Genomic DNA, 24872 nt, shown 5'->3' with positions numbered 1-24872 from the left:
TGAAGGCAGCCCTGTTCAGGGAAGCTTTTAATGTTTGATGTATTACAGTATTTTAATATATTTTTGGAAGCCGCCCAGAGTGGCTGGGGAGGCCCAGCCAGATGGGCGGGGTATAAATAATAAATTATTATTATTATTATTATTATTATTATTATTATTATTATTACTATTATTATTATTATTATCCGACTTCTGGTGAGACCAGCAGAGATGGAGGAGCACCATGGGATAGCAATTAACTTGTTAATTGCACACCCATTTCCCTGCTCCCAATTCCCCCAGTGCCTTCCCTTTCCTTACAGTATTTCAAATGCATTCCCAACCTGATGCCCTCTAGATTTTTTGGACAACAACTAACTCCCATCAGTCCTAACCAGCATACAAGAAAACCAAGCTGGGGAAGGTATGAATCACAGAATTGTAGAATCGTAGAGTTGGAAGGGAACCCAAAAGTCATTTAGTCCAACCGCTTGCAATGTAGGAATCTCAACTAAAGCATCCCTGACAGATGGCCATCCAACTTCTCCTTAAAAACCCCCAAGGAAGCAAAGTCCAGCACCTCTTGTGGGAGTCTGTTCCAATGTCAAACAGCTCTTCCCATCAGAAAGTTATTACTAATGTTTAGTTGGAATCTCCTTTCTTGCAACTTGAAGCCATTGGCACAAGTCCTCCCCTCTGGAGCAGGAGAAAGCAAGCTTGCTCCCTCTTCCATGTGACAGCCCTTTAGGTACTTGAAGATGGCTATGAAATACACCTTCAATAAAAATGCAGGAAATGAGCAAAATTCTTGTAATAGTGGAATCAACAACAGAAAACTTGTAAGTATATTGGTTTCTTTTAAATATGAAAAAGATCGATTGTATAAATTTGTGGAATCTATAATCTCCTGACGTCCACTAGATTAACATTTTTGTGTCTTCAAAGTTTAATTTCACTTTTGAATTTGTATATCGCCTTTCTATATCGCTATGCACAAGGTTTACAAGCTGAAGAAACAACAAAATATGCAACAAAAATCCAGCACCTCTTACAACAATCTGTGCCAATAAATTACGTTAAAATAGGCTTCTCTAAATGGGAATATTTTTAGTAGGCAAACAAAGGGGTGCCTTAAACGTGTTTTATTATTTCATAAAAATAGAATTATTTCTCCCCCTCATTCTTTATTGTAAACTATTTGTACAGATTAGATAGGCAGACAAACGTGTGCGTGTTTCAATTCTATTGTTCCTTTTTAAACGACCCCTTCTATTTTCCTTTCTATCTCGTGCGTGTTTTAGCCGTTTTTCCGTTGTAAACCGCCTTAAGTCCTGTCAGGAGGAAAAGGCAGGGTAAGGAGAAATGCCGTAATACCGCTTCGAATATAGGGAGAAGCGGAGTCGGGGCGGGACAGAGCTCAAGGGAAAGCGCTTTGGGCCCATTCGGCGGCCCGTGCGGCGTCTGGGCAGCCAGAAGCGCAACTGAGGCGGCGAAGAGGAGGAGGAAGAAGAGCGGGGCGGGGCCAGGGAGCCGCGAGGCCCCGACCCGCGCACGAGCCCCGCCCCTGCGCCAATCCGCTGGCCACGAGCCTCCCGCGATCAGCCAATGGCGGTTTGCGGCGGGGCGGGCGCGCGGGAGGAACGGGCGCTTCAGTTGGCCGAGGCTTCGGCACCGGGCGGCGGCGGCCGCTTCTGCTGCTGCTGCTTCAGCTTCTTCTTCCTCCCGGTTCGTGAGTCCCGCGCCTTCTCCCCGCCGCCGGCAGCACGTGCGCAGGCCGGACCGGGGCGCGGAGGGCGGTGGGTCTTCCCGGGTTTGCGTGCCGCCCTCCAGCCCAGCGGGGGGGGGGGGGAGCAGAGGTAGAGAGGGGGGAGAAAAGCTGAACTGCCTTCCTCTTCGGGCTGGGGGCCGGTCCAGCGTCTCTCAGACCTTGTCGGGGGCCGGACTATATTTTTGGGGGGAAATAATGAGCGAATTCTTACGCCCCACAAGTAACCCAGAGATGCATTTTCAATAGAAGCACACATGCTACTCATGTAAAAACACGCTGATTCCCAGAGCAGCAGGCGATTGGGCTGGATCCGGCCCCCGGGCCTCAGTTTGCCTGCCCCTGCTCTTAAGGCTGCAGAACCTAACTGCTGCCTAAGGTCTTAGTCGACCCTTTAATGAATTCCCCATCAGTTGCAGCAATTGTAATACCCTGCAAGTGTAAACATCAGGAAGAACTTTCTCCCTCGGGAAATGGAGGACTCTCCTCCTTTGGAGGTTTTTAAGCAGAGGCTGGTGGGTCATCAGCCATGGATGCTTTGGTTGAGATTCCTGCATTGCAGGGGGTTGGACTAGATGACCCTAAGGGTCCCTTCCACTCTATGCTGTATACTTTTTAATGGCACATTTATTGCTTCTTTTCTTACCTAGTGCTTCACTGTATTACAACATGAGTCCCATAGAAGTCAAATTGAAATTCAATCAAAGGCAATATGATAAATAAAAAAGTAATAAAAAACAGTTAATCAACAATATGAATATTTAACGTGGGCATACCAAGGGCCTACCTGATTGACACTTGTAGACCTGCTGGTGATCCAGAGTCATAGATTGGGAACGGCCGCCCTAAGATGTATTAGGAACTTTTAAGATACAGTGGTGCCCCGCAAGACAAATGCTTCGCAAGACGGAAAACCCGCTAGACGAAAGGGTTTTCCATTTTTCAATGCGCTTCGCAGGACGAATTTCCCTATGGGCTTGCTTTGCAAGACGAAAATGTCTTGCGAGTCTTGAGGTTTTTTTTCGCTCCCCACCCCCTTTTTCTAAACCACTAAACCGCTAATAGCCTTTTAGCAGCTAATCCGCTAATCCCTTAAGCCTTTAATAGCCGCTAATAGCGCTAATCCGCTAAGCCGCTAATCGGGTTGCTTCGCAAGACGAAAAAACCGCTAGACGAAGAGACTCGCGGAACGAATTAATTTCGTCTTGCGAAGCACCACTGTACTAGTGTATGAAAGCAACCATATTCCAGGTTGTACTGCAAAGGCCTGGACTTACACACTGCCTGTAGCATGGCAGGCACCTCTTAAGATTGAACTTTACAACCCAAGGTTTAAAGCCATACTATTTAAAGCCAACAAAATTACTAGTCTGTCTAATTGGCCACTACAGTTGAGCAAGCCCTCCTCTTTCTCTCTACAGTGGTACCTCGGGTTACAGATGCTTTGGGTTACAAACTCCGCTAACCAGGAAGTGGTTGCTCCAGGTTAAGAACTTTGCTCCAGGATAAGAACGGAAATCGCGGCAGCAGGAGCCCCATTAGCGAAGGAGCACCTCAGGTTAAGAACCGTTTCAGATTAAGAACGAACCTCTGGAACGAATTAAGTTCTTAACCCAAGGTACCACTGTACAGTGGTACCTCAGGTTACATACGCTTCAGGTTACATATGCTTCAGGTTACAGACTCCGCTAACCCAGAAACAGTGCTTCAGTTTAAGAACTTTGTTTCAGGATGAGAACAGATATCGTGCTCTGGCGGCGTGGTGGCAGCTGGAGGCCCCATTAGCTAAAGTGGTGCTTCAGGTTAAGAACAGTTTCAGGTTAAGTATGGACCACCGGAACGAATTAAGTACTTAACCTGAGGTACCACTGTATAGCAGATGTAGGGAAGCTTTGGTATTCCAGAACTATAACTATAACTCACACCAGTGAGCCTGCCTAAAGGCCAAAGATGATGGGAGTTGTAGTGCAGCAATATCTGGAGAGCTAAAGGGTCCCCACATTAGCCCCAAAATGTGCAGTCACACCAATGTTGGTTGCATGCTAAGTTTGTACAGGCCAGTGGGCCTGAATGAATTCTTATGTGAAATGGTAATGCTCATTGCTTCTGCAGCACACCATTTCAGTGGCAGATGTGCAGGAGTTTCTTAACAGAAAGGATGGGATATGTATGGAGTATGCTGAAATTGTTTGAGAACGTAGCTACAAAGCCTTCAATATAACTATCTCTGGCAGAGAATGCAACTTGCACAATTGAGTTCCCATGGAAAATCTATGATGATAGTAGTAATAATAATAATAATAATAATAATAATAATAATAATGAAATTGTTACAGAATTAACTTTATAGGGTTGTGATATATGAAAATGCTCACTAAAAATAGGTCTCAGCGATGTCTGGTTTTCAGCATTGTGATATAGCACCAGCTATTACAGATATATCATGATGTCTGAAATAAGGATGAAACTCTGTAGAGGTGAATTGGGTAATGTCCTAGCAACTGCTGTTACTTAGGGGTGTAAAACATATCTTGTAAATGTTTTTTTTTACATATCTTTAACATACTGTTAAAACTTATTTTATAGTACAGATAATAGTCAAGTTAGCACATTTTCTAAGCTATTTAGGGGGAACGCAACAATGTAAACACCATAAAATAAACAGGAAGCGGAGGATTGCTGAGGTGGCAGAGCAAGCAATGGTGTGGCAGAAATCATGAGAGAAGCGAGGGGCTTCACGGTTTTTCCCACATAGTGATTTATTTATTTTTACATAGCACACATACACATCGTGATTTGTGATGCATATTGCCACATCAAATGTTATGAAACCATTGCTGTGCTGTGGTCTTCAAAATGGGTTTTGGAAGATGTATCAATACATCAAGGGACGCGGGTGGCGCTGTGGGTTTAACCACAGAGCCTAAGACTTGCTGATCAGAAGGTTGGCAGTTTGAATCCCCGCGACGAGGTGAGCTCCCGTTGCTCGGTCCCTGCTCCTGCCAACTGAGCAGTTCAAAAGCATGTCAAAGTTCAAGTAGATAAATAGGTACCTCTCAGTGTGGTGTAGTGGTTAAGAGCGATAGACTCGTAATCTGGGGAACCGGGTTTGCGTCTCCGCTCCTCCACCTGCAGCTGCTGGGTGACCTTGGGCCAGTCACACTTCTCTGAAGTCTCTCAACCCCACTCACCTCACAGAGTGTTTGTTGTGGGGGAGGAAGGGAAAGGAGAATGTTAGCCGCGTTGAGACTCCTTCGGGTAGTGATAAAGCGGGATATCAAATCCAAACTCTTCTTCTTCTGGCGGGAAGGTAAGCGGTGTTTCCGTGCGCTGCTCTGGTTCGCCAGAAGCGGCTTAGTCATGCTGGCCACATGACCCAGAAGCTGTACGCTGGCTCCCTCGGCCAATAAAGCGAGATGAGCGCCACAACCCCAGAGTCGGTCATGACTGGACCTAATGGTCAGGGGTCCCTTTACCTTTATCAATATATCACCCGGCCCTGCTAAAGAACTGCGAGCATTCTCTGCTACCAAGAATTAAAAGAAATTTGCCTTAGACATTAAAGTATTTTTATGTTGATTGGCAGTAGTCAAGACCTAAATAGCTGCCCACCATCTACCTGCCCAAGAGAATTTTAGGTGGGATTTCCCAAAGAGCCACTTCACATGTCATTAGCAAGCTAGTTCTAGAACTGAGGGTTGCTGTTTAAAGAGGGGAAACTCAGCATAGTCCCATTGAGCTGAGTAGATGTGTATATCTTTCACTGTTGTTGCTTTAGTTAAGAGGTTCAGTTGACTGACCACCAGGATTTAGTTAAGCCATGAGTATGTAGTTGGAATGTATAAGAGATGTATTGTAATACTTTCGATTATTTAACCATTCCTTTTTATATTCATGTCTATTTTGCTTGCTTTCCAGGAATTATACGCTCACCCTGTCATACACATGTCTAAAATATGTCATGGCACCCTCCTTTTAATGAAAAAGGATACATTCAACCTCTGTTTGGTACAAGGCCATGCTTCCCAAGAGATGGTTCACTTTATGGTCAAGTCCCATATTCAGTGGCGCCTTTCTGGTTTCACCCAAGAGTGTATGTGCCTGTGCCTGTGCCTGTGGCTGTAGATGCATCATATCCACATATGGTAGTGCCTTCTTCCGCATCTGTCACCTTTAAATATGGACAATTGGAAAACAGTTACTACAGATATGCTACTGCTGAAATGAATGGCTGGGGAATTCAGGTTTTAGAAAAGCCAAATACTATTCATAGCTTTTCTGGTGAGTTAATTTTACTTTTCAATAGTTAGTGACTTTTTTCTTAGGGTTTTGCGACTATACCATAATTTGTACTGTGAGCAATCTTAATAAGAAAATAGAGCTTACAGTGAGTGAAAAAAGTATTGGTATTTGATCCCCTGCTAAATTTGCCTGTTTGGCATCTGATGAAGTCCATAATTTTAATGGTAGGTTTATTGTAGCTGTGAGAGACAGAATAACAACGGGAAAACCCCCAGAAACCCAGAAGACAAAAGTCAGAGATGGATGTGCATTATAATGAGTGAAATAAGTATTTGATCCCCTATCAACCAGCCAGATGTCAGGCTACCTGGTATCGTCACTTTATGTAACAAGCTGAGATTAGAAGCACCTGCTTTAAGGGAGAGGTCTTACCTGTAATCGCAGCTCGTTACAGTACCTGTACAAAAGACACCTGTCGATGGAAGCGATCAATCCAGCAGATTCCGAAGTAGCCAATAGTAGACAAAGGATGAATGGTAAGAGCTGTTTGACAGTGGAATGGTCTCCCTCGGAAGGACTCCTTCCTTGCAGGTTTTAAAGTGGAGATTGGGTGGTCACCTGCCATGGATACTTTAGCTGAGATTCTTGCATTGCAGAGGATTGGACAAGATGACCCTCAGATTCCTTCCAACTCTACAATTATATGATTCTAATTTGTTTGCACACAAGTTTTAAAAACCCCTTTTTGTTACATTTGTGTCACTTAGTTGACTTACGAAGAGAAGTAGTTTTGGATTTAGGGAAGATCCACTGGAATCCATTTTTGCTGTGCTTAACATATTTACCATGCTTATTGGGTGTTGATAGGGTAGGACAACTTTGATTTGTCTGTGATACTGGTTAACCAAATGCAGTTTTTTAGCGAGTTTCTGGGATGTGTGTTACATGATGATTTAATATTTCTGTGGTTCACCAACTGGGTCTGGTACTACTTTTTTGAGTCAGGCAGAGCCTTCTTCCTCTTATATGATATAAACATGGGATAAGTGCTCTTTAAAGGTGTTGAGTATCATCCGACTCCTCCCCCACTTCCCCATCATTCCAGTTTAATTTGGGTAGAAATGCTGCTTGCTCCCATAGTATTTTTCTGTGTGTGCCTTTAGAAAGTGACTTACTCAGTTTCCATTCCTGGTATCAAGCTGTGTGGGATGATTCATGTATACAGTTGTGAATTGGTAGATGTCAGGCTTGGAGTTAAGCAGAAGGTGGAAAACATTAAGAAATGGAGTGGGTGGGACGAGCAAGAAAGATGCAGTTTTTCAGCTTCAGTTTTATATGATAAGAGCATATGATAAATTTGCTTACTACAGTGTAGGTAGCCTGTATTTGCTTTGTTAGTGCAAAATAAAATGCTTCACCACATCAGAGGCCCTGCAGCTTCAGGTCTGGCAAATCAGAGAGGGACTGGGCCCTGCAAGGGATCCAGGGTGCTCTGGATCCCATGGAGACAAACAGTGTTCAAAATTTCCTGGGTACCAGGTGCGTTTTGCCACTGGCAAAATTATCTTTATCTGGTACACTGTCTAATAACAAATAGTCTGGTGGATTTTAACATTTTGCTAAAAAATTCTAAAAGTAGAAGCGATAACTATTAAAAGCTAGCAATTTTTTCCTAATCAGTACCAATCAATGTACCCTTTGTCGTAGTTCACTGCCTTTCTTCTGTTTCCTATGTACCTGTTTCTTCTTTCCAAATTGAGCAGTCACTGCCAGCACTCCTTTTTTTCACTATGTAGGATAAATTTCGGTTAGAGAAAGAATATTGAAATATGCATTTGGTGTTTTGTCCAAACAGGTGAAAAAGCTGTTAAACCCCATCAGCTACCATCAGATGGTTCTGAGAAAAGTAAGCTCCGTGAAGCGATGCTTGTTGCTTCTGGAAACCATTCTGACGTGGGAGCCATGGAGCAGAGAGAGAGTGAATTTGAGAACAATTCTCATAAATCAACAGTCCTGAGTGCACTCCATGGATCAGAACATTCTGAAAAAAATACAGTTAATGATATCTCTGACTTTTGCTTGAATCTTGCTAATTGCTCCTCTCCATGCCAGTCATGTTACATAAGTGCCTCAGAATTAAGCATATCAAAAGGAAGCTTGCCTTATTTTAGTGCATTGCCTGATGAGGAACTGGAATCTGCACATAAGGGAGGTGAGGGAATGTCCATTGCACTGCCTAATGTAAGCGAGACGGATATGAACTTGGATACTGCGGCAGACTCCTCCTACTTAAGCAGCAATCAAAATGAGGAGTACAGGTGCAGAGGCTTAGATGGCTCCACACTAGACTGCATCGGACTACAAGATTGCATTGGTCATCGGCCAGAAGCTTTTCAGGACAAGGAACTGTCAAATGAAAATCAGCTTGCAGATGCCCAGTGTCCCATGAACAAACAAAAAGATGAGTCTCCTACTTCAGGTTGTGGCTGCTACAAATACAGCAAAAAACCAGAATTCCCCCAGACTTCGCAAGATAGCAAATGTGACACACAAGGCAAAGGTTTGAATTTTGATGATCAACCAGGAGATGAGACTATTAGTTTGCTCAGTAGTATTGTCAATAAACATTCAGTTAGTGCTAAGGTTAATAATCCAAAATTATTCTCAGGGAGCAACTCTAAAATTGATAAAAATATGAAAACAGATTATCTTTCAGGTAGAACCCTGAAAACTGGAAATACACATGTATTGCAACAGGAAAGAAAATGTTCCCATGCACACACCTCTAGCGGTGATACAGAAATTTCAGATTTCTCTGATTATGAAGCTGTAGTTGATTATAAGGAGGCAAATTGCACCTATAAAGCATTTAATAATCAGAGTGCAATTAACCAAGCTGTTGATGCAAGTTCTGATTTTAGAGCTTGTTTTACAACAAGCAGAGCAACTAATGTCAAGGCTTCAGTAGTGTCCAGAGGACAAAACACAGTTATAAAAATGATGAACAAAGAAAGGCCCAGGCAGTGGCTGAGGGATTCCGCCCGAAGTGTTGCCTGCAATACAGATTGGTCATGCATATCTGACAGCATGGAGATGACTACCGCACAAGCAGCAATGGATGAAATGTTGGAAAACTGTATCACTAGTGACAAGGTAAAACATGGGGAAGCTTATGGAATTAGTTATTATTTGAGGCATTCCACTATATGTTTTTCTAACTACTCTGTAAGGCAGACCATAATTGTATCTGCTTCCTACTTCAAGGTCATGTGCCCACCCTTATCAAGTTAGGGGGCGTGTGTTTGTCTTCCTATCTGGCTAGGCAGTTGCATGTACAAGTGGACAGCCAAAGCTCTGAATCCTTAGGCTTTGAGTTTAACTCACGTTTTCTGAGAAACCTGTTGGCTAGAGCCCCAGAAATCTTTGCCAGTCAGGCACACTCTTAATCATGCTTCTAGACTCTGAGACAGACAAAATGTGAATAGCTGGTTCACAACATTGGATGTTCATAAGGTGCAGTCATAAGGCACCTTTGAAATTTCTCCATAAGGATTAGTGTGCAGCCCACATCTTTTACTTACTCGTTTACAGCATTTGTAATGCCCCCCCCCCCTTAGCCAAAAAAGCAGCTTACAAAAATCAGTTGTGAGATAGTCCCTGCCCTCAGGCTCACCGTGTAAAGAGATAATGAGGCAGGAGGGAAAGGGAGGCAAAGAAATTAGGCAAAACCGAGCTGAAGCACAAGTTCTTAATGGTTCCAGTTCTTAAAGCAGTTCTGGCTGCCTTGCCCTTGATAAAGATCAGCACCTCCCCTGCCGCACTCTTTCCTTCCCAGATCAGGTCCAGAAGCATCATGTGCAGGGCATACATGCTGGTGTACAGAGTACAAATGCTGAAGAGCTGCAGCCAAGTACAGCTCGTATATGTTTCTGATTCCCGTAGGACAGTCGTCCTTGTGCTTGTATTCGTAACTTAGGAAGCCAATATAATATGGCTAGACATGCAAAATTCTGGATTTTCTTATTGAAACAAGGAGCATAAGGTTTAGGGACTTGCTAGTTAAATCTGATTTACATCTTTAGTTTGTCAATAAAACTTACTAAAATTGCTATTTCTAGGATCTTTTGGAATGGAAAAATAGCACTAGCAGAGACTTAAATGAAATTCCAAACAGGTATGATACACCTTTTAAATGATTTTTACTACTTCTTAAAACTTAATTTCCTTTGAGGTTCTTAAAGCTCCACCAGCTGGAATCTGTGGTTACACGAGGGGGGAGGGAGGCAATGTTGCCAACTCCCCTGCAAAATATTTTTTATTAATTTTCAAAGAAAGGTGATTCAATATTCTACAAATAACACTGTTAACAAACAGGAACTGCTGACAATATACATACCGTATTTTTCGCTCCATAAGATGCACTTTTTTCCTCCTAAAAAGCAAGGGGGGATGTGAGTGCGTCTTACGGAGCGAATGGCGCTTCGCAGGAGAGGCGCTGTGCAGAGAGGGAGAGCTGCGCAGCGCCCCTTCAGCGAAGCGAGAGGAGGAACGGAGCCCCTTCTGTTTCTCCTCCCGCTTCGCTGAAGGGGCGGCGCTGCACAGAGACAGTGGCCAGCTTGATGCCTGTGGGAAGCCCACAAGCAGTACATGAGCATCATAGCACCTCTAAAGACTAGGTGCGTCTTATAGAGTGAAAAAGTCCATATACAATTACAGATCAGTGTCAAACAAATAAAAACATTATAACCAAAATAAATAAACCACAGGTATGTGAATGCTATAAATGTGAACTATTTATAGCATAGACATAATTGTTAAGCAAGAGGTGGTTATAAAACATGGACCCTGTTATACCAAGGGAAAGTATTTAAAGTATGCAGATATCCTGAGTCACTGGATCAGCCATAATGGTTTGTGGGCTGAATGGAGGTCCTTGGCCATTTTTCTCCTCGCTTACAAATGAAGTAAGTCAAACCAAACAGGTCCAAAGTTGTCATTTTATCTTTGATCCCTAAGGACTCTCAGCTTAGTCAGTTTTTCCAGCAGGGCAGTTCCCCACCGCCACCTATTCTGCTCCAGCAAATCCATGAAAATTGTCCTTCCCTCTTTCCATTGCCAGCCCTTCTAAGAAGGAGCACCCTGAATCCAGGCTGGTGAGAATTAGTATGACTAGAACTAGGCCATGAAAACAGAAGGCTAGCTGAGTAAGAATGTTACTCACGTTGCTGTTCTTATTGCTGGCTTATAAATCCCTTATGGGGGTGCAGGTGGCGCTGTGGTCTAAACCACCAACCCTCTTGGGCTTGCCAGTTGGAAGGTCGGCAGTTTAAATCTGCGTGATGGGGTGAGCTTCCATCGCTTTGTCCCAGCTTCTGCCAACCTAGCAGTCCAAAAACATACCGGTGCAAGTAGCTCTGCAGTGGAAAGGTAAATGGTGTTTCCGTGCATTCTGGCTTCGGTCACAGTATCCTATTGTGCCAGAAGCGGTTTAGTCATTCTGGCCAGGTGACCCGGAAAGCTGTCAGCCTGAAAGCGGAGATGAGCGCTGTACCCCAGAGTCGAATTCGACTGGACTTAACCGTCCAGGGGTCCTTTAACTTTACCTTTATAAATTCCTTATTTTTCTGGTTGGGAATGACTTTTCAATTGTTCTTTTTTGTTTTCTAAATGTACACTTAAGTAGAATCCCCTAAATCACTTTTGTTTGTATTCAAACTTAATATTTCTTTTAAAAGGATAATGCAGCTTTCTCAAGAAATAAACAACCATTTACCAAGCTGCTGTAAGGAAATACTGGAGAGAGCTATAAAAGCGGAAGTGCAGCTTTTAAAAATTCGCTATCAGATGTATCAACAGCACTGCTGGCAGACTTGCATTAATTCCATGGACAAAAAGAAATCTGTAAATGGGTATGTATGAAATAGTTTCTGGTGTGGAAGGTGGACTGTTAACTAGTTTGGGCAGAACACCAAATATGATTACTAATACAAACATTTTCAGTATAATCCATGCATATTTACTCGTTGTATTCATAGCATTGTATTGTAAGGCTAAGAGCTGCTTTGTCTGGGGGACCTAGCTGAAAGTCAGGTAGGAGGGAAGAGTTGAGTTAAAGGCATAAATATTCTGTCCAGTGACTCCAAAGAAAGCAAACTACTCAAGGAAGTTAGCCTTTTTACAACAGTTTCAGAAAAGTATTTGGAATAACTGTTTAGTGAGTCAGTAAGTTTAGCCTGGAGATTTAGGCATGAGGCTGAATTCATCTATATTCATGTTAGTATTTCCTTAGTTTTTTCTTTCAAATGCAACTCCTGCCATGTTAAGAGTCTTCTCAAAAGCTCCCTACATTTTGGCAAAAAACTTCCTATTCCAAAGAAACAAAAGGATTCTGAGATGTCACTTCATAAGAGAAGTCACTAAATAAACAGCCCCTTCCCCTTATGTGGTTACCTGGAAAGAGAAAATTTGATGTGCAGTGCCTAGGCATCACCAAATAAAGGTTGCATCCCTTCTTTTGAACTGTAGGTGGGCACAAATGACAAGAGGAATTCCCTTGTCATCTAGGAGGTCTCTAGGCAACAAATAGGGACATAGGACTAAGCTATGCAGACCGTTCATGGAGCTCCTCTTTTCCCTACCTCACCTAAGGCACATTTTGCCTGGGAGAAGTTACAGGAGTGTCCACAAACCTTTTGGATCTGAAACACATCAAGCCTTTTATACGTTGCACATTCAGTATGAAAATGTTGACTTCAGTAACAAAGGTAATGATGGGGGTTGGGGGGAAACATCAGTGACTTTCTCTCATTCCTTGGTCTCACCAGTGAACATCTGCACAGCCCTTTAGCACCTCTGCATGGAAGGTTTTTGAGATTTGCCGCTCACTTGATCTTTCAGAAATGGTCATAACTCATTATCGTACCTAAAGTATTTCCAAATTATATTAAAGGCAAGATTCTTTCTTCTGACACATGGAGAATTGAGGCTGTTTTGATAAAAATAGAAAGTGGCTAAAAGGTGCTTTCTATACCTCAGCAAATGCCAAATCAATGAATATACGTTTGATTATTTTTTCAGTTCTACCCTTGGGACAGGAAAATCTGTGTTTCAGGTGTCATTGCCACAGAATATGGAAGTTTCTTCACTCCCTTTAGTAAGTCTTCTGCATACTTCATTACAACACTACCTTAAGAATTCTTTGTGAACTTTCAAAATGGTTTATTTTGCAGGCTGATTCTACATTACAACTTCTCTATTAAACATAAATATAAATCTGTGCTAGCAATGGGGTATAATATAGTCAATATAAAGCAGAACCATTATATCAGCCTCAAAAATAAATACCACAGGGCAGATTGCTCATTGAAGTATCTTTTAAGTGAGTGTGTCCCCTTTCACTGTTTTGGTTAAATTTCTGTTTCAAAAAGTGTAACTTTGGAAATTACAAGCTCTTGTTGCATCTCAGAGAAACCCTAAAAGAAAGGGGTGGTGCTTCTCTGAATTGTGAAGCAGGAAATAACTTGTTCTAAAACTGGCCTGTGTAAGTTGGCACTGAAAAGCTGTCTGTTGAGCAAAAATTAAAATCTGTTCTTGTTTTTTAACTTTAGGTTACATGTCAAAAGAAGGATGGTGAAAACAGTAGCCCTGATTTGTCCCTTTCCAACAAAACCTCTGAAGAAGAGAAATATGAACTTTTTGAAAATAGTAAGTTAAACATTTTTAAATGCTGGATGAAATTATTATATTGTAACTGGTTTGTCCTCTGAACTATACCAAGCATTAAATATGATATGCAAGTAGTTAAATATTCACAATTTTAAGTTCCAATCAGAATGTTCCTAATTGGGGAGTGGATTTGATTTCAGGCAAAGGGACACAAGCAAGGGGCACCACTAGTAGTGTGCCAAAGTAACATAATGTATATCAGGGTGGATATGATTTAAATCATTTTTTTTCAGAAAGACTCATTCTTGCTGGTATAATCTTAATACAGTGGTGCCTCGCAAGACAAAAAGAATCCGTTCCGCGAGTCTCTTCGTCTTGTGGTTTTTCCGTCTTGAGAAGCAAGCCCATTAGCGGCTTAGCGGATTAGCGCTATTAGCGGCTTAGCGGATCAGCTGTTAAGCGGCTTAACGGCTTGGGGAAAAGGGGGGGGGAAACCCCCGCAGGAACTCGCAAGACATTTTCGTCTTGCGAAGCAAGCCCATAGGAAATTCGTTTTGCGAAGCACCTCCAAAACGGAAACCCCTTTCGTCTAGCGGGTTTTCCGTCTTGCGAGGCATTAGTCTTGCGGGGCACCACTGTATTTACAACCAGATGAAGGTTTCATTTTTGGAATAATAATTTTTCAGAGTAGTTTTCACAGTTATATTAAAAATTACAGATTTGGTTATACTATTAGAAATACATAGATAATTATGAAATTATTGTGAGGTTTAACAGTTAACTGTTTATATTTGGACAACTTTTCTGCTGTTCTTTATTGGAAGGAGAAAAATAATCATTTCCTTAATAACAATTTAAACAATTTATTATAGTATATGTACCCATGTTTGTTAACCAATGTGGCTAAACAATTAAAAATAATAATAACTTAAACTGAGTTTTAACTCACATGAAAAACTTAAAACAAATCCTTATTTCTTGATGAATAGCCTTTGGACTATGATGTAACTTGAATAGAAAACTATCTTTAGAAAGATTTCCCCTCCAAAGGCATTTTATTTTAAAAATCCAATTTACTGTATTTTTCCGTGTATAAGAGGCACCCACGTATAGGGTGCCCCCTATTTTGGGGGGTAAATTGCCCTGACTTGTTGAGCTTTTGGTGGTGGTGGTGGTGGGGAATCGCCCAGAGGCTAACAGCCGCACGTGTCTAACATGCCGCATATCAGCTGTTCCCTCACCGGCAATTGCTGAGCTTTTTGGGGGGGGGGGGCAGAGTGATGAAGCTTTTTAAAAAAATTACTTTTAGCTCTTTTTGCCTTTCCTGCAGGGCATTCTTAGTCTGCTTGCCTCCTCCCACTCTGCCTGCCCTACAGCTGGGAGGGAGGCTGAAGGCAGTCTGTTTCTGGGCCTGGCTACTCATGAGCGGCGCTGGAGTTGTAGGGCGGGCTGAGTGGGATGAAGGGAGAGATATCTTTGATCACCATGGACAACATCGCCAATTGCGCGGCAGAAATCAGCCTGCTCAGCCCGCCCTACAACTGCAGCGCCGCTCAGGAGTATCCGGGGCGCAGATGCCTCGCGGCACAAATGGACCACCAGCAGCCTCACCCCTAGCTGTAGGGCGGGCAGAGGGGGAGGAGGACAGCAGACGAAGGAGGAGCTGTGGGAAAGCCGTGGAGGGGTGAGATATCTTCAATCGCTACGGCAACTGGAGCGGCACCGCATGCACCTCATCCCAATTATCTAAGCAGGCAGTCACATACAAGCACCATACAGAACAAAGACTGGTAATTACTGAGTAGAACAGTGCTTTTCCTTGCTATTTGGTTCATAGTCATAGTTTGCCACAATAATACATGGCTTATTGAGCCATATTTGTAGTGCTTATCTTAAATGTCAGATGTTCTTCTTTATCTTAAAAAAAACACAACCCAAGCTTTAACTCACCGTGTTTGGATCTCACAGATTTAGTCTGTAGATGTTGTAAATGTAGGCACTTGCATTAAGTTCAGATTTAATTTTAAGCTGGTTTTTTTTAGAGAGAGACACCTGACATAATTAAAATCTTAATTTAAAAAAATATTTTTATCGGCCCTTCAGTTGGTGTAGATATGCTCTCCTGAACCCTGTTCAGCAAATTTTGTGTGTGTTTGGCAAATTTTAGAGACAAGGCTCTGGGGATGAGCCCAGGACTACTTACCTTTTTTCTACCTGTTCTGCGCTTACCTCTGTGTTGTGTGTTTAATATTTACATCTGTTTCAAGGTTCTTCAAATACTCAAGAAATCAGTGAAGGCTGGTTTGATGCTACAGAGAACCTGACAGTAACTGATTCTTCACTGCCACTTACAGATCAGTTCAAGCCAAGTGATACCTCAGGTGCATGTTGACTGTATTAGTTTGGGAATAGCACTGATATGACTTCTGAGCTTTGGTTACCTTTGTTCCCACATAAATATCCACCCCTGCACAGATTGTTCTAAAGGTTTAGCTAGGTAGCTGGTGCTCACATCTCCTCTTCAAGGTAGGGGACCTCATCTCTAGTGTATGCAGATAACCCTAATAAGCTGGGTAATAGCCCCTGTGATACTCTTGCGGAGAAGCTGGTAAAACGTGGGCTGGACAGGGTAACTCTTTGGTGGATTTGTAGTTTCTCCCCAGCCTTCCTTGGGGCCAGTTTGGGCTCAGCATTTTGAATCTTCTCGGTTCTTTTTGTTTCCTCTGTGTGTTCCTCTCAGCCTCCAGTGTCTCTCATTCTTCTACCTGCCTAAGGATTCTTCAGCAGCTCTGCCACAGGATGGAACTCAGGCTCTAGTAGGAATTACATCAGCTTCCTTTTAAAGTTTGTTGCTTCTTGCCTTTGGAGCAGCAGGATGATTATAACCTACCTGGATATCTCCTTGCACTCTACAAAAAAACAAAAAAAAAACAAAACAAAACACAAAAACCCCCCTTTTGCAGTAAATATTACTGTTTTGTTCTGGTGTATCACGTTGGTGTTTCATGCCTGTGGAAAATGACAGGGCAAACAAAGTGAAGTCATATTTTTTTCAAGGACACACATAGCATGAAAAGGACATTCTTTCCCAGTCCTTTGAAATTTCTGAAACAGTGATGCTAAACAGAGGTTTTTAAAATACTTTTCATTTTTATGTTGGAGATGAAAAAAAATATTAATTGCTAATTTTATTGTAATCATAAGTAACTTGTAACAAGGACCCCCCAATTACTGATTCCTGTAATAAATTTTGAGTTGGCTACTTCTTTTGCTAACTGGTTCTAGCACCCAAATCTACATCTTTGCAGAAAAAAATGGCTTGTATGAGAGCTCTGTTTAACTGTTCTTTTACATTCTGATCCTGGGCTGAACTTGTGAGTTTTTATTGCAGGAGCTCAGACACAAAATGTAAAAATAGAGCAAATGGAGATTTTTACAGTTCTAAGTCTTGGTAATAAGTCCTTTGCATTCTGGGAAACTGTGACCTAATATATGACCATAAAAGGAATTCTAGAAGGGATTTTTGCCTTTTCTGTCTTCAGTATTGGTTCTTTATTTATGCAGTTAAATTTCTTTTTCTTTTCAAAATATACATGCTGAGGTATGCATTATTGTTGTAATCTACCCTTCTAGAAACACAGACTATAAAAGACACAAAAAAGGAGCTAAAGAACATATATAGTGTTCATGTTGCAGATTTAGGTCCCTTAGTATCAGAGGTAAGTCAACATATATTTAAATATAATAGTTTATTTCACCGAATGCTATTTTTTAACCTGTGTCAGTGAAAGTCTTTTTGTCTATTTCAGGTTGATCTGTGGCTTCATTTCCAGAAGTATAATGTTTCTGAGATTTCCATTTGTGAATATTCTGCCAATTGCAGGTACTGTACAATATACTGTAATTTTTTGCTTGCATGATTTCATAACTGAAGTACATTCACTGAAAGACAGTAGGCCAGCACTTACTTACTTACGCGATCACAATCTTACACTGGGGGCGGGGGGGGGGATAAATAAATGGAGAGTTGGGGAAACCCTGTGCTCTCCATTTATTTGTTTTCTGTGCACCCAGCATGCTTTCCTTGGTTACTTTGGGTTGGGAGTGAGCTGTGGCAGCATCCCCAAGCCCTTGCACTGCCTTCCCAAACCAGGTAAGCATGGCGGTGCCTTCTGGGAAGGAGGGGGGGGGGCTAAGGGAGCATCCCAGAGGCCAGCAAGAAAGCTGCTGCTTCGCTTCCTGGGGTCTGGGAAGCTCTTGGGGCCCTCACGCAACCTTCCCAGGCCCTGGTAAGCAGCCTTCTGCCTCTTAGAAGGGCAGTTTGTGTTATTTTGCCTTTGCTTGCGAATCCCCGGAACCAAACCCTCACATAAGTGGCAGGCCCGCTGTACTTTCGTTATTAATGGATGATTTGCAAGATCCTAGGGATCTATCAGGCTCTTTGAAGCCTTTCCCCCATTCCCTCTTTTCCTGCTTGCCTTTGGTCTCTTGTGGGCACGCAACAGACACAGCCATTACCTGGTCTTGTGGGCTGCTGGATGCTTTGCATTTTTCACTCTAAAGGAAACAAGAGTAGAAGCAAAGTCTCAAAAGGGCGACTAAAAGCTATTTCTAATGTATAAAAGTAATCCTAATAAAACAATAACATTCCCCGTGAATTTCGGTTGGTTGCAGCCTTTCTCAGGGACACTCTGAGAATCGGATCTAAATAAATAAATAATGCTGGTAATTATAAATGTAGGCATTAATTGCAATAGGACAGTTGATGAAATAAACCATGCATAGAATGAACCTTGAAACCTCAACTAATCATACTATACACTAACACAAATTACATTAAATGTACTTGCTACATACTGCAAGACATAGAACCGTAGAATGGTAGAGTTGGGAGGGGCCCTGAGGATCATCTAGCCCAACCCCCTGCAGTGCAGGAATATGCAGCCATCCCATACGGGGATCAAACCTGCAGCCTGGTGTTATCAGCGCCACGTCCTAACCAAGAGAGCTGTCCAAGCCATAATAAAGCTCTGTAAATTTCTCATTGAAACAGAGACTGTGTAAATCCCTTCATGTGCAAACCTCATGAAAATGAATTTGGTTATAAAATTTATGGGTATGAAATCCAGCCATCCTGTTCCACGGCAGGGCCACGAGCACAGGCTGCTCCTGCTCAGAGCATAAGTTGTGTGTGTGCACGTGGTGGCGTGTGTGTGCCTGGCCTTGAGAAGGGAAGGTGTGACAGAGTTCTGTCACTGCAGGCAGTCTTGTCTGTCTATGGAGAGGGGCAAGAAAGTAAAGGGGCTTAGTTGATTCTTTTGCATAGGAGAAAGGATTATACCTCTTAACATTTTGGTTTACAGTTGAAGAGGCATATTGGATAGGTCTTAAAGTTTCCATTTTTCTTAATTTTGGCACATCTTTTTCATTCTAGATATGCTTTCCTTAGTTTTAAAACAGCCTGTGATGCAAAGCTGGCAGTGAAAGAAATGAATGAGAGAGAAATAAAGGGGCAAGCAGTAAAGGTTCATCTTGTAAAGACTGCAAAGGAAAATGGGCTCCCGGATTGTCAGAGTTATGTGAAACCAGAGCATGGAAACAAAGGACCACGTCATAGCTGTGAAAAGAATAACGAAAATAGAAATAACTGTAATCTTATGTTTAATGCACCCACCTCCGCCTCCGCTGCTTGCAAAATGTCTGCCATCTCTTCAAAAGGGCCCAGTATCTCCAAAAGTCCTCTAAAGTTGCCTTTGCCTTCAGCAAGTGCCCCCAGGCCTCTCTTGGACTCTTCAAAAGGGTCTCTTTGTGCTTCAGCCCCTTGCAAAGGACCCAAGCCTGATCTCAAATCTTCTAAAGTTTCATCGGAAAATACACATCTTGAAATTGATCAAGAGGTAACTTTTTCTCCCTATTGGAATGTATGTCAAAACATCTTTTAAATCACAGTGCATGCATTCTTCTTTTGTAAGGATAATACTGACACATTGTTTAAGTGATTGGGTGCAGGCCATAGGATTGGGTGCTCCATTGCGGAGCAAACTGCCCCACCCCCACTGAATCTAAGCCACGGTTAACTTAGTCTAGCACCACTATTGATCACACTTTGGGGTAAAAGCAGGATACTTGTTAAGGTTGGAGTTGGGGGGGGGGATGCAGGGGCTGCTGCTGCTGCCTTGTCACTTTTCTCCCAGCCTGACCAGGTAAAGGTGTGGGCAGGTGAGAAACGATGAGAGAGCAAGTAGTATGGAAAGACTCCCCAGGGTCTGCGTAAAAGGCAAGATGCTGCAACAGCAGAGAGAGGTCCTAGGTGGAATGTGAAGGATTTACAGACCACAGGGAGGCTGCAGAGCAAGGAAAGTGAAGCAGAAAACCTGAACCAGAGTTGGATTGCAAGGAATGGGAAAGCTCCAATTGCAGATTACATTTAAACAGTTACTGTGTTTAGACCTGGCGGGAGATAATTTGCTCATCACGTGGCATGGAATTGGGATGGGACGGCTGCCTCCCCTCCACCTAACCATGATGAAGTGGTTGACACCGTTGCTTTTGAACAGCACGCACTCAGGTTGAAAGGCAAATCCACACAAGGTGTTCTGTGGGTAGAGGCTCCCACTTCTTTTTGCAAATGTAGTGGGAAGCATTTTCTAACATTTTACTGAATATTTGTTTCAATTTTAGCTTTCCTTAGTTCTTCAGTACAAATGCAGTTTTTCCTTATTTTGTCCATTAAGTAGCTCATGTAATATTTGCCTAGGATCTTGCAGGGGGCCTCTTACCGTTGGGTTCAGTACAGTTTGTTCCAAATCCATCTGCTACCTTTATACCACCAAACGCATTAAACTTAAGAAGCTTCCGTAAAGTGGTGAAGAAGCTGGAAGATCTGTATCCAGAGCTTCATAGGCAAGTATACTTTTAAATGGTGGGATTCAGAAAAAAATTTTTTACTGAAATTCTCTGGAGGCTCTCATCTCCTTTTCTCCTTCTCTTTTAGAGACAAAATTTTGGATGCTTTGGTAGAGATAAAAGAAAATAAGGGTTTGCTTAGTGGCTTATCGCTTAGCTCTATTGTGCAAATGACTTCATCACTTCTGGAAAAGAGATTTGGATGTAAATCTGACGGAAAGCAAAAGAAATAAGCAGGTGAGTACCCAAACTACCTTCAAATTCTAATATTGCATACATCTTAGCTTGGCGGATATCTACTGGCCATTTTCTTTTATCATAAATAGAATGTGGCCCCCCAGACCTCTGTCTTACCCCCAGAGCTCTCTCAGGGCCACACCTCTCTTCAAGGGCCTCTGTTTGGTCAATGTGTATTCCGGAACTGTGACCAGAATCTCTTGCTTGACCGGATGAGGAGATTTGCATGTAGAAAACTGATTTTTCCATGGCTGGAATGTAGCCTATTGTAAAAAAAACAACAGTTGCTTATGTTGCTCAATTGTCTCTTCCACTGGCTGTGGCTCCCAGAAAGTTGCTCATGGTGGAATTCAGCCATTGGGCTTATCAGGAACTTGAAAACTTGAACAACCTCTTTATATTCTGCCTTGAATTTTTCTGTTCCATTTCTACTGCTGAGCCATTGCCTTTATTAATTGCTTAGCTATGTCAACCTAACACTTCTCACTTTGTAGAAGATTATCGTCATAGAATTGTAGAGTTGGAAGGAACCTTGAGGGTGATCTAGTCCCACCTCCTGCAATGCAGGGATCTCAACTAAACCATCCATGACAGATGACCATGTTTAACTTGTGGTCTGCTAAGACCCCTAGATGGCATACCAGGTGTCTCCCGTCTTATATTTGTGCATCTAGTTCTTCCTCCTTAAGTGTGTAACTGCACATTTGTCCCTATTGAAATTCATTTTGTTTGTTTTGGCCCAGTACCTTCACTTCAGATGGAAAAATATTTAATCTGGCTTTAGAAAACAAAACGGCAATAGTTTGATATGGTCAGACTCTTAAGGTAGGGAGATAACAAGAAACCCTGCAGATACTGGATTCCTAACACAGACAGGGCACATATATGTGAGATTGTAAGTCACTGAAGACACCATCCCATAACCTCTGTTTCACAGTTTTGAGGGCAGCATCATACCCCAGGTGGATAAGGAAAGATGGTGAAAGACCTATGGAAGAGGGCTTATACACCATGGTTTTTGACCAGGAACTGATATACTCATTTATCAAATGAGTAGACCATTTCCAAGACCATATACAGAGTAGACCATTTCCAGGACTATATACACAGACTCTTAGGCAATATTTCAGTTCACTCCACCAGGCCTTAATTGAAAGTGGGCATTCACCAGTTTCCAAAAGAAGTTATTGAATTTGGTACCTGAAGTAGGGACCTCAGAAACTTTGATTGAAATCTATCAAGTTTAGGGAAAGAACCATTATACCAAATATTTCAGATTTTGCACTGAACACTTTTAAAGCTTAGGGAATATACTGACCTTCCTGTGTAAGACTGTAAGGTGGACAGTAAGCCCTAAATACGGAAAGCTTTTAGTCTGTTCAAGTGCATGACCATTGAGGATCCATCTTTATGGGGAAAATCTATTTCCAAAAAGCATGATTTTTATTTATTTATCACAATTGATTATAAGGTCGCTTTCAAGACATTAATCCAAAAACTTCCTTAGTTGATGTTTTAAGCCAGATTTGGCGCATGAGAGGATAAGCAGTGTCGTCTGTATACAGTGGAAGCAGGGTGCTTCTTGCCCCCAGCTTGGGACACTGTCCCTCTGGGCCCATTAGGACTTTCTCTAAGTCATTAAAAAGAGATTAAGCAATAGGGAGACCCCTCTTGACATCATAGTTTAGTTAGCCCCAACAGACCATCTCTTACCTGCATATTACTTTCAATATATAAAGCTTTATAAGATAGAGGAGACTTTTGTCCTCCATCATGAAATGCAACTTTGACCATCATTTGGATCTAGGGATGGGGTCAATGGCAGATTTTAGGTCCACAAAGGCCACATATAGATGGCCTTGGAGTGGTCTAATATATTTGTCTGCTAGGTGTAACAGCGCAAGAATAGTGATTGGATGTTGAGTACAGTCATACCTCGGGTTGAATATGCTTCATGTTGAGCGCGTTCGAGTTGCGCTCCGCGGCAACCTGGAAGTAACGGAGCTCGTTACTTCCGGGTTTTGCTGCTTGCGCAGACGCTCAAAATGATGTCACGTGCATGTGCAGAAGTGGCGAAAAGCGACGTGTGCGCAGACGTGCCATCACTAGTTACGTTTGCTTCTGGATGCGAACGGGGCTCTGGAACGGATCCTGTTCGCATCCCGAGGTACCACTGTAGTTTGCCTGGAAAGCAGCCTGGGCTTCATAGATTACTGTCCTCCAGAAAAGTTGAGAATTTAATGTAAAGAAAGTGGGCCTATAATTTCCCATTATGGGACTGTTATTGTTGAACCAGTTATGCCCTGTGAAATTTGCAGTTTGGCCACCTGCATTTACGTTGTTTTATGTCATTTTTGCTAACATGGCCAATTAGTAATGTGCTGCTTAAAGCAAAATTGGCCATATGTTTTTCAGCAAAACATATATTTTACTTTTGCCCCAGCTGGTGGCAGTGTTAAGCAGTGTCTCTTCTACTACGAGTTGGGCTAACTGAATGAGAACAGTCTCATTCTGTAGCCCTAATCCTGCTCCTGACATCCTTCCTTAGCTAGGACTGTGTAAACAAGGGGCAAGACTGGAATCTGCTGGTTGACAGGAGGCTGTATTGTGCAAGGCTGCTCAGTGAGCTGCCAGACCCCCTGCTTTACTCAGCCCCCTCAGATCAGAATAGAGGTCCTAGCAACGAAGGTTTGTTCGTATTTCCATATAATCTCTTGGGTATTGAACAATTGCTTCTTCACAGTAGAATGCAGATTTCCTTTTTAAAAAAATAGCATGTTTAAATTCATCTTCAATTTTTCAAGTGACAAAAACTTGCTAGTTTTACAATCTTTTTTCTATATATAGTGACTCTGCAGCTGTCTGTGAACCTGAACGTATTTTTTCTGGGTGTGTCTGTCACTGGCATGGATGAAAAGAAAAGCCATCATTGCAGGCCTGAAAAGAGAATGCACACTCCGTTGTGGAGCTCCAGGTGAATTTAAAGAGGAACGAAATGTTAGTTTATGGAAAACTGAGTTGTTTGGGAAATGTTCCAGCTTTCAAAGATATGCACGTTTGCAAGGAGCTGGTGGTCTTCTGCTCTTTTACTCTGCAATGAACAAAAATCTTTTCCTTAGGTAAAAAAAGTTTCATCTTCTGTTTTGATAACCATATTTTGTGTTTGTCAGCTACTGTAATGTGAAACAACTTTAGAAAATAATATGTAATTAAGAATCTGATGTGGCTGAAGTTTGTAGCTGCAGTTTCAATAAACTTGTTTGGTTGTAGTAAGGTGTAAGATGTTTGTATTTTAATTGACAAGGCTCATACTGTATTTATTTGACGGGGGGGGGATAAGTGCTTCCCCTTTAAAAAAACAATGTTCATACAAAATCAAATATATTTCACAGATATATCACTTTTTGTAGTTGTACACACTGGGAACAATCCAGCAAAAATAGAATATTTTAAACTACCATGATTTCCAGTGGGAGAGATAACCGTGCATTCTAACGTCCATTGAAATCAATGAGATTTTAAAGTGACTTTTCTCAGGGCTTCCTTCATGTATGGCTTGCATGCTGTTCAACTGGGAGATCTTGCCAACCAGCAGGTCAAAGGTTCTACTCAGAGTGGACCCACTGGAATTAGTGGGCCTGACTGAATTAGGCTCATTCCAGTGGGTCTGCGCTGAGTTCAGTTTAGCTGACTGCACCCAAACGTTCCAGGCTTGGTCATCTTCAGTAAGGAGGCAATCACACTCTAGGAATGCCCAATCCAGCCATAAGCACAAAGCAGCCATGTCACTTTACCCTTCCGGCTTTAGCGCTGGAACTACCTTCATGGAATATTCAGCAGCAGCTTACCAGGAATAGGCAGGCTGCTGTGGGAACAGGCGCTTGAAAGGTGCATTCATGCAGCAGGAGCAACTCCCACCATCCCTGACGTGGCCTGTGCTAGCTGAGGTTGGTGGAGGTGGCTGGAGAGCACTGCATGCGCTACCCCAGTGCCTTTCTCCATTCAAATGTTAGGTGGTTTCCCACACAAAGCAACATCTTTTAATTCCTTTTAAAGAAAAAGGTGAAGGAAACTTGGC

At 42.4% G+C, this 24872-nt stretch overlaps 1 protein-coding gene across 2 annotated transcripts; it reads left to right on the top strand.

Moving 5' to 3' along the window:
- The first annotated feature begins 1517 nt into the window (after nt 1-1517).
- RBM44 (RNA binding motif protein 44) lies at nt 1518-24063 on the top strand. 2 transcript variants are annotated; one of them, XM_083401207.1, is made up of 15 exons: nt 1518-1704; nt 3166-3302; nt 5663-6025; nt 7842-9139; nt 10105-10160; nt 11722-11895; nt 13064-13139; nt 13594-13690; nt 15919-16032; nt 17285-17370; nt 17461-17534; nt 19086-19548; nt 20409-20554; nt 20646-20794; nt 23642-24063. In XM_083401207.1, exons 3-14 carry the CDS (start codon nt 5701-5703, stop codon nt 20788-20790), a joined length of 3054 nt encoding a protein of 1017 aa, XP_083257333.1. In that variant the 5' UTR covers nt 1518-1704; nt 3166-3302; nt 5663-5700; the 3' UTR covers nt 20791-20794; nt 23642-24063. The 2 variants fall into 2 exon arrangements, with proteins under 2 accessions (XP_083257333.1, XP_083257332.1); XM_083401206.1 differs by lacking the exon at nt 3166-3302 and having other exon boundaries at nt 1529-1704.
- Nucleotides 24064-24872: the final 809 nt, after the last annotated feature.

The sequence above is a fragment of the Podarcis tiliguerta genome, assembly GCF_965153285.1.
Source record: "Podarcis tiliguerta genome assembly, chromosome: 1".
In the NCBI taxonomy this organism is placed as follows: Eukaryota; Metazoa; Chordata; class Lepidosauria; order Squamata; family Lacertidae; genus Podarcis; species Podarcis tiliguerta.
The sequence above is the reverse complement of the archived record's forward strand: the minus strand, read 5'-3'. Positions and strand labels throughout refer to the sequence as shown.